This window comes from Octopus sinensis, unplaced genomic scaffold (genome assembly GCF_006345805.1).
Source record: "Octopus sinensis unplaced genomic scaffold, ASM634580v1 Contig18697, whole genome shotgun sequence".
NCBI lineage: Eukaryota > Metazoa > Mollusca > Cephalopoda > Octopoda > Octopodidae > Octopus > Octopus sinensis.
In genome coordinates this window covers 20,001-30,000 of record NW_021835973.1, presented here as the reverse complement: position 1 = coordinate 30,000, position 10,000 = coordinate 20,001, and the positions used below count along the sequence as shown (strand labels likewise).

Here is a 10,000-nt window from a genome sequence, read left to right as displayed (position 1 = left end):
TTGTCCTAAGACGATCGCGTATGGCTTTACGAGAATATTTGCCTGCTATTTCTAACAGATCGAACGACCACCGAGAAGCTCCTTCTTGCTCGCTTCAGCGAAGTTAGTGTCATTTGGTATGACCTTTTTTTTTTATAGTGGACAATGAGGATTATAGCTGTTGTTTTGTGTCATCACCGGTTTTGAAATTCGGCCGTTACCTCTAATGTTGCTCTCCCTAATATTCCCGTAGTAATTGTTTGGTTTGTACATTGTTATTAGCAAAGAATGCTTTCATTGCTAATCTTAATATTGTGTACAATTCTATAACAGACAGTTGTGTATCATTAACTGCCTCTTCTCTTTGGGTTTGGTTCCGTGTGCTGTATTATAATGAGGTCCGGTATTTCTTTGTTAGCAAATGTCTCATCAGCCGCACTCGTGTGTGTGTCCGGTGTAACAGTTTGAGCCACGAAGTTTGCCACTTTGATATTGTTTACTTCGAAATGGATTTCATATTCCATTATTTTATTTAAAATTCTTCACTGCAGATTTTCTATAGAATTCAGAGCCAGCACTGAAAGACATTTCTGAAATTTGTTTTGACATATAGTAGTCTTCCATTTGTCAACGGTTGATGGTTGATGTTTATAGACCTCAGCTTTCAGGTAACCCCAGGAAAAAAAAAAATCAGAAATAATCACAGGTGGTGAGATCAGGTGAACATGGAGACTATCCAATGTCAAGTGTCCTGGAAAAGGTCTTCTCCAAATTTCCATTGGTTTTTTCGCTGAGTGAGTGGTGGCTCCAACCTGTTGACACCATTCTCATCATCATTTAATGTCTGTTTTCCAGGATTTCATGGGTTGGTTGGTTCGACAGGAACTGCCAAAGTCAGGTGTTGCACCAGGTTCCGTAGTCTGTTTTGGTATAGTTTCTATGGCTGGATGCCCTTCCTAATGCCAACCACTTTACAGTGTGTACTGGGTGCTTTTATATATGGCACCAGCACCCACACCAATTCTTTTTACATGACACCTTGTTTTTAGGATCTCAATTCTGTTGTGGTGGGAAAGTCTTCTTGAGTACAACAATGCACCACATTTTGGTGTTAGGAAGGGCATCCAGCTGTAGAAACCTTGCCGGATCAGATTGGAGCCTGGTGCAGCCTCCTGGCTTGCCAGTCATCAGTCAAACCATCCAACCCCTGCCAGTATGATGATCTCAGTCCCCTGTCATCTTTCGTAAGGCTTAGCATTTTGAGATCGGCCTTCAGTATTTCATCCCATGTCTTCCTGGGTCTCCCACATCCACAACCTTTCTCCATATATCTGAATTTCTAAGGTCCGTGAGTTTTGGCTCTAGTAAGTTCTAAAGTTCATTCACATACTGATAGGATATTACTGTAATGGCATGGCCTCTTTCCTCAAAATCGGGGGCCCTCAATCATCAAAATTTGCAACAGCTTCCCACATAGTAACTTGTTTGTTCAGTAGAGTTGTTTCTTAACGCTCTGTAAGATTGTGGTTTTGTCCTGGAGTGAGAATCCTGTTTATTGATGCAGCCAGACATACGAAAGTGTTTCATCATCTGTGTGAAGATCAGCATCTGCTGGACCATTGTGAAGCCTATCCTCACAACATGCCTTGCAGTTTTTGTACTCACAGCCATCAAAATTCCTGAACAACCATCATTTTGTATGGTGGAACTTGAGATTGGTGTCTAAAATTCTTCTGACAGTTTGATCAGCCAGCCCAAGCACAAAAGCATGTTTATAGGCTGAGCATTTAGGAGATTGCAAAACTGGCTGTCTCTCAGTTTGGTCATTATTTTTTTCTCTTTTCTAGAGTTCAAATGTTCCATGATCTTGGAGCTGGTTTCCTCAAACTGCGGGCCTGGAACATGAGGTCCACATCAAAATGGATTTTCAGTCTGCTACAATATCATTTTGGTTTAACCTGAAAATATATACAAAAGTCCATGATATTCGATGACTGGCACCCATGCCAGTGGAGCGCTAACAGCTCCATCCAAGCAGGATCACTGCCAGAGCAGCTGTCTGGCAATTAAAAGAGCACCATTTGAGCGTGATCGTTGTCAGCATCGCCTCACTGGCACTTGAACAAAACATTCGAGCGAGATCGTTCCAGTGCTGCTGGACTGACTGCTGTGCCTGTGGCACTGTAAAAGCACCCACTACACTCTCGGAGTGGTTGGCGTTAGGAAGGGCGTCCAGCTGTAGAAACTCTGCCAGATCAGATTGGAGTCTGGTGCAGCCATTTGGTTTGCCAGACCTCAGTCAAGTCGTCCAACCCATGCTAGCATGGAAAGCGGACGTTAAACGATGATGATGATGATTGATGCTATATGTTAACGCATGATTAATTTAAAACAATGTGAATAAATAAATATTGCATTTGACAGAGAAACCTGAATGTTGGGGAGTTAAATATCTAATAAGAAACAGAATCGGTATTTTCTGCAATATCTCAAAGAAAAAGGGATTTCAAACATAGCATTCCTCAGCATGAGGTTGGTTGGTAATATAAAATTGTTTTCTGCAGATATAACTGTTTTGTGCAGAAAAAAAAATCCAGACATATTATTCTGAAATATTATGCCTGGAAAAAGATGTGAGGGCCATGGCTGCTATTTTTAGCGAGTTAGAGTGACTACATAGAAGATTCTACAGTGGTAGTGATGGTGATGATGATGATACTATACCATGTTTACTTTCAGGAAGATGATTACCTTATCAAAGAAACTTCGTCAACAGCAGGATGGTTCCAAACAAGAGATTATGATACATAAAAGAATTTCAATTCGGGACAAATTATTGGTGAAAGGTCAGTGGGTTTGTTTTCTTTTTTGTTTTTTGTTTTTTGTTTATAGGCGCAGGAGTGGCTGTGTGGTAAGTAGCTTGCTTACCAACCACATGGTTCCGGGTTCAGTCCCACTGCGTGGCACCTTGGGCAAGTGTCTTCTACTATAGCCTCGGGCCGACCAAAGCCTTGTGAGTGGATTTGGCAGGCGGAAAACTGAAAGAAGCCCGTCGTATATGTCTGTGTTTGTCCCCCTAGCAATGCTTGACAATCGATGCTGGTGTGTTTATGTCCCCGTCACTTAACGGTTTGGCAAAAGAGACCGATAGAATAAGTACTGGGCTTACAAAGAATAAGTCCCGGGGGTCCAGTTGCTCGGCTAAAGGCGGTGCTCCAGCATGGCCGCAGTCAAATGACTGAAACACGTAAAAGAGAGTAAGAGAGTTATCAGGTTTTCTTCTTAGCTTTGAGCCTTTATTTGAAAGTTTGTTGGTAGAAGATGTATGTTGAAGACGATGGATGGAGAAAAAGATAAAATGTGTGTGTGTGTGTGTGTGCATGTCTTTGTGTTTGTTCTTCACCACTGCTTGACAACCAGTGTTGGTGTGTTTATGTCCCTGTAATGTAGCAGTTTGACAAAAAAGGTTGAGAATAAATAGCAGGCTTAAAAAATAAAAATAAAAAAAGGACTGGGGTTGATTCGTCCAACTACAAATTCTTCAAGGCGGTGCTCCAGACTGGCCGTAGTCTAATAACTGAAATAAAAGATAAAGGACATATATATATATATATATATGGGCATGGCTGTGTGGTTAGGGAGCTTGCTTCCTAGCTACACGGTTTCGGGTTCAGTCCCACTGCATGGCACTTTGGGTAGGTGTCTTCCACTATGGCCCCGAGACAACCGAAGCTTTGTGTTTGAATTCGGTAGGTGGAAGTTCCTGACGTGTGTGTATGTGTGCGGATAGCTGCTCAGTGCCTCTCCGAAAGAGAGAGAGGGAAATTTAAAATGAGGGTAAGGTATTAGATATTAATTTAATTAACATCGATTTCACACCAGTGGTCTAGCATATAAAAAAAACTGAGGTTCAGTAAAATTGTATTATATACATATTGGAGGGAAACCACTATGTGGACACCCTTATGCTAGAAATAGATCATAGCGGATGTATTTCTAGCATAAGGGTGTCCACATGGTGGTTTCCCTCTAATATGTATATACACACACACACACATGTACATATGCATTTGGTGCCATGTGAAAGCACCCATGCAGTGCCACGTAACAGCACCCAGCACACACTGTAAAGTGGTTGGCGTTAGGAAGGGCATCCAACCGTAGAAACTATGCCAAATCAGACTAGAGTCTGGTGCAGCCCTGCCCAGCTTGCCAGCTCTGGTCACGCCCTCCAACCCATGCCAGCATGGACAATGGACGTTAAATGATGATGATGATGATGACAATGATGCATATTACATGTGCTTTGTTTTTATTACAGAAGTCCCAGAGATGGAAGAAAACCTGCCCAAAACCTGTAATATTACATTTGAAGATTCTAATGTCCTCCACATGTTTGATCTGTCCATACATCCAGATGAAGGTTATTGGCATGGCGGTACTTTCCATTTCCATATTGAAGTCCCAGATGAATACAACATAGTTGTGAGTTTTTACATGACTACCTCTGTCCACCCCTGTTTCTCTCCCTCTCTACTTTCACTTTCCATACTCCTGCCCACCACTGTTTCTCTATATCTACCTCTCCCCTCTTTTATTTTTCAACTTCTCTTTCTTTCTCACTAATTCTTTTACCACCATTTTACTTCGTTAGCAGTAAGTAAGGTGCCAAATTGTGTAACAAAATTTAATTAATTTTTTTTCTTTGGTCAATAAGTGTTATTTCCTATTTGCTTCTATGTAGAAATCAAAGAAAATCCCTAATCTTCCCTTCAAACTCTGTTTTGAAACTGACCTGTTTTCCATTACATTCAGCACTGACTTGTTGAAGCAGAAATATCGTTACAGCAAATATTCTGTTCAATACCACAGATTTGCTTGTCAGTTGCTTGATCTTAACCAGTTGAGCATATCCTTTAGTGGCTGACAGTGTGTGCATCTCTGATCACAAGCCGGAGTAGTTGGGGAACATCATAGCCATGTGTTGAGAGGGATTCTTTGAGGTTTGAATAAATGTCATGACAAAGGCAAAGTTTGAAAGAAATACGAGCCATTTTTTATACTTTCTAGGGAAAAGCAAATAGAATAAAAACAGTTACTACCCAAGGGCAAAAACCATGTTACCCAGTGTAATTGAACTTCTGTTTTCTTATTGGTTTCATCAGTGGGTCCTGTGTCCTGGTGTCAGGCTTCAAACTTTGCTTTTGTCATGGTATTCAAACCTCAAAGAATCCCTCTCAACACATCCAGATCAGAGATGCACATGTTCAGCTTCAGTTTGAGTGGCTGCAAAAGAAATGTAAGGTGGAATGGCATATACCATAGGAGGGTGTAGGTGGTAGGTAGGTTGTATAACCCTTGGACAACCCTGATCCGTCCTTCTTATGACATGCAGTTATTATGTATTCCTAGAACAGCCCTGATCTAGCTGTCCTATGATGCAGTATTGTCTGGCCCAGTGGTTCTCAACTGGGGTCCATACAGATTTTGTGGGGCACAAACATAGAATAGCTATGAGGGTCCACCAGAATAAAATAGCAATCAAAGGTGTCCATGGGTAAAAAATGGTAGAGAAACCCTGATCTAACCCCCAGGTCAGCCCTGATCCAGCCATCATATGGTACACAGGCTGTCAGCCGAGTAGCTTGACATACCCTGATCTAGCTGTCCTATGATGCAGTATTGTCTAGCCCAGTGGTTCTCAACTGGAGTCCGTATGGCTCCTGAGAGCCCATACAAGATTTTGTGGGGCACATGTAACAAAATATTAAATTGGGGATCCACTATAGTATTTTAAGGGCCCCTGAAAGAATTTTGCATTAGATGTATGTATTGCAAGAAACGGGTTTCTTTCTTAAACATTTTACTTAGTTCAACCTACAGAAGTTAATGTATGAAAAACAAAAGAGGAACTTCAAAAGGAGTTTCTATAAAACTAGTTTTTAAATGTCGAATGGCTATGGGGGCCCGTCAGAATAAAATAGTAATCAAAGGGGTCCATAGATAAATGATTGAGAACCATGTTTTACATTGTTCCACCTATGCAAGGGAATGTGTTGAAAACAAAATAGGAATTTTGAAAAGAAATTTCTATAAGACTGATTTTTAAACATAGAATAGCTATGAGGGTCCATCAGAATAAAATAGCAATCAAAGGTGTCCATAAATAAATGTACCTTGTGCATATGAACGGAGGCTTTCTGTTTTGGTATTGGGTGGAAGTCTGTAGGTGTGGTCTGTGTAGCACCTGTGTTTATGCATGGTGCAGGGCTTGTGTTTTTTTGTACAATGTGTGTTTGTGAGTGTGTGTACATATATTTATATGTGCTGTTGCCATGTAACAAGCACTGGTGCTGGAACACACAAAAGGCACCCAGTACTCTCTGTAAAGTGGATGGGATTAGGAACGGCATCCAGCCATTGAAACTGTACCAAAATGGACAACAGAGCCTAGTGCAGTTCCTGCCAACTGTCCAACCCGTGGATGGTATTAGGAAGGGCATCCAGCCATTGAAACTGTACCAAAATGGACAACAGAGCCTAGTGCAGTTCCTGCCAACTGTCCAACCCGTGGATGGGATTAGGAAGGGCATCCAGCCATTGAAACTGTACCAAAATGGACAACAGAGCCTAGTGCAGTTCCTGCCAACTGTCCAACCCGTGGATGGGATTAGGAAGGGCATCCAGCCATTGAAACTGTACCAAAATGGACAACAGAGCCTAGTGCAGTTCCTGCCAACTGTCCAACCCGTGGATGGGATTAGGAAGGGCATCCAGCCATTGAAACTGTACCAAAATGGACAACAGAGCCTAGTGCAGTTCCTGCCAAACTGTCCAACCCGTGGATGGGATTAGGAAGGGCATCCAGCCATTGAAACTGTACCAAAATGGACAACAGAGCCTAGTGCAGTTCCTGCCAAACTGTCCAACCCGTGGATGGGATTAGGAAGGGCATCCAGCCATTGAAACTGTACCAAAATGGACAACAGAGCCTAGTGCAGTTCCTGCCAAACTGTCCAACCCGTGGATGGGATTAGGAAGGGCATCCAGCCATTGAAACTGTACCAAAATGGACAACAGAGCCTAGTGCAGTTCCTGCCAAACTGTCCAACCCGTGGATGGATTAGGAAGGGCATCCAGCCATTGAAACTGTACCAAAATGGACAACAGAGCCTAGTGCAGTTCCTGCCAAACTGTCCAACCCGTGGATGGGATTAGGAAGGGCATCCAGCCATTGAAACTGTACCAAAATGGACAACAGAGCCTAGTGCAGTTCCTGCCAAACTGTCCACCCGTGGATGGGATTAGGAAGGGCATCCAGCCATTGAAACTGTACCAAAATGGACAACAGAGCCTAGTGCAGTTCCTGCCAAACTGTCCAACCCGTGGATGGGATTAGGAAGGGCATCCAGCCATTGAAACTGTACCAAAATGGACAACAGAGCCTAGTGCAGTTCCTGCCAAACTGTCCAACCCGTGGATGGGATTAGGAAGGGCATCCAGCCATTGAAACTGTACCAAAATGGACAACAGAGCCTAGTGCAGTTCCTGCCAAACTGTCCAACCCGTGGATGGGATTAGGAAGGGCATCCAGCCATTGAAACTGTACCAAAATGGACAACAGAGCCTAGTGCAGTTCCTGCCAACTGTCCAACCCGTGGATGGGATTAGGAAGGGCATCCAGCCATTGAAACTGTACCAAAATGGACAACAGAGCCTAGTGCAGTTCCTGCCAAACTGTCCAACCCGTGGATGGTATAAGGAAGGGCATCCAGCCATTGAAACTGTACCAAAATGGACAACAGAGCCTAGTGCAGTTCCTGCCAACTGTCCAACCCGTGGATGGTATTAGGAAGGGCATCCAGCCATTGAAACTGTACCAAAATGGACAACAGAGCCTAGTGCAGTTCCTGCCAAACTGTCCAACCCGTGGATGGTATAAGGAAGGGCATCCAGCCATTGAAACTGTACCAAAATGGACAACAGAGCCTAGTGCAGTTCCTGCCAACTGTCCAACCCGTGGATGGTATTAGGAAGGGCATCCAGCCATTGAAACTGTACCAAAATGGACAACAGAGCCTAGTGCAGTTCCTGCCAACTGTCCAACCCGTGGATGGTATTAGGAAGGGCATCCAGCCATTGAAACTGTACCAAAATGGACAACAGAGCCTAGTGCAGTTCCTGCCAACTGTCCAACCCGTGGATGGTATAAGGAAGGGCATCCAGCCATTGAAACTGTACCAAAATGGACAATAGAGTCTAGTGCAGTTCCTGCCAAACTGTCCAACCCGTGGATGGTATTAGGAAGGGCATCCAGCCATTGAAACTGTACCAAAATGGACAATAGAGCCTAGTGCAGTTCCTGCCAAACTGTCCAACCCGTGGATGGTATAAGGAAGGGCATCCAGCCATTGAAACTGTACCAAAACGGACAATGGAGCCTAGTGGAGTTCCTGCCAAACTGTCCAATCCGTGGATGGTATAAGGAAGGGCATCCAGCCATTGAAACTGTACCAAAATGGACAATAGAGTCTAGTGCAGTTCCTGCCAAACTGTCCAACTCGTGTCAGCAAAGAAATCGAACGTTAAATAATGATGAGGATTTACAATATAAGAATTTAGAAACTTCAAGAAATATGAAGTAAATTATTTTTAACTGTGGAATTCTAAACAGAAAGTGGTATAAACAATTGCTTATAGAATATTAGGTTAAAAAACAACAAACCTTGAATGGGAGAAAATGTCAAAGGCACCTTCCTTATCCTCACAGCTATTATCTCCCCTTAATCTCTCCACTGCTGTTGCCCCTTAACCAACCACCCCCACCACCACCACCATGTTACCTTATCCTCTTTTTCTCTTCAGCCTCCCAAAGTGCGCTGTGAAACTCGTATATGGCACCCAAACATTGACGAAGACGGGGAGGTGTGCTTGAGTTTATTGCGTCAAAATTCATATGATATGATGGGTGAGTAATTCCACTCTCTCTTTCTCCCTCTCAATACACACACACACACACACACACACATATGCGTATCACAACACTTCTGTTTTAAATCTGACTTATGATTGCTGAAGACATTTCCATTGGTTCTTTCATAATAACTCTTCTCTTCCATAGGTTGGGCCCCTACCAGACGCCTGAAGGATGTTATTTGGGGACTAAATTCCTTATTTTCAGTAAGTATTAATTAGTGCTTTTAATGTGGGACTAGCATCATTTTTTTTCATGTGGCACCACCACTCCAGTACTTTTCACATGGCACCTTGGTTTCAAGATCTCAATTCTGTTGTAGTGGGCAGGCCTTCTTGAATACAGCGATGCGCCACATATCCCGGTCCTCTGTCATTTCCTTTGTAAGGCTCGGCGTTTTGAGATTGGCCTTCACTACTAGAATAAAGGAGCTTTATTCTATCCTAGGTTATAGTAAAGGACACTTGTCCATTGCCAAACAATGGGATTGGAACTGAAACCAGGTGGTTGGAAAATGAACTTCTTAAGTACACAACCATCATTGTGCCTGTGTGTGTGTGTGTATGTATATATATATATATATATATATACATACATACACACACACAAGAGAATGTGTTCAAAACAAAATAGGAATTTTGAAAAGAAATTTCTATAAGACTGATTTTTAGACATAGAATAGCTATGAGGGTCCACCAGAATAAAACAGCAATCAAAGGTGTCCATGGGTAAAACCGTTATGAAAACCTCCTCGAGGAATGTGAAGACGCAGACTGGAAAGCGGAACATTTTCCTATCGAAGTTGGATGTAGAGGGTTTGTTGGACACAGTGTTGAGACGACTATTGTTATCGCTAGGCCTAAATCATCGTAAAGTCAATACCACCATGACTGATATCCAATCTACAGTGGAGAAGGCTAGCCACTGGATTTGGTTAAAAAGAGACAATGAGCGATGGCTAGAAGTATATTGAGTTCTTCATAACCAGCTGATCTAGCAAGCGGGGCCTCATATCAGTGAGGGGGGCCGGTGCGCATTGATGCCGTC

At 42.9% G+C, this 10,000-nt stretch overlaps 1 protein-coding gene across 2 annotated transcripts in view; it reads left to right on the top strand.

Moving 5' to 3' along the window:
• LOC115231523 (NEDD8-conjugating enzyme UBE2F) overlaps nt 1-10,000 on the top strand; it is a 13,941-nt gene that overhangs the window by 1,691 nt on the left and 2,250 nt on the right. The window contains exons 2-5 of one of the 2 annotated variants that reach the window (XM_029801533.2): nt 2,719-2,825; nt 4,301-4,464; nt 8,845-8,947; nt 9,101-9,159. In XM_029801533.2, coding sequence (XP_029657393.1) covers nt 2,723-2,825; nt 4,301-4,464; nt 8,845-8,947; nt 9,101-9,159 — 429 coding nt within the window. In that variant the 5' untranslated portion in view covers nt 2,719-2,722. Of the gene's footprint in view, nt 1-2,718; nt 2,826-4,300; nt 4,465-8,844; nt 8,948-9,100; nt 9,160-10,000 lie in introns of those variants that run through there. The other variant, XM_029801534.2, reaches the window with a different exon arrangement.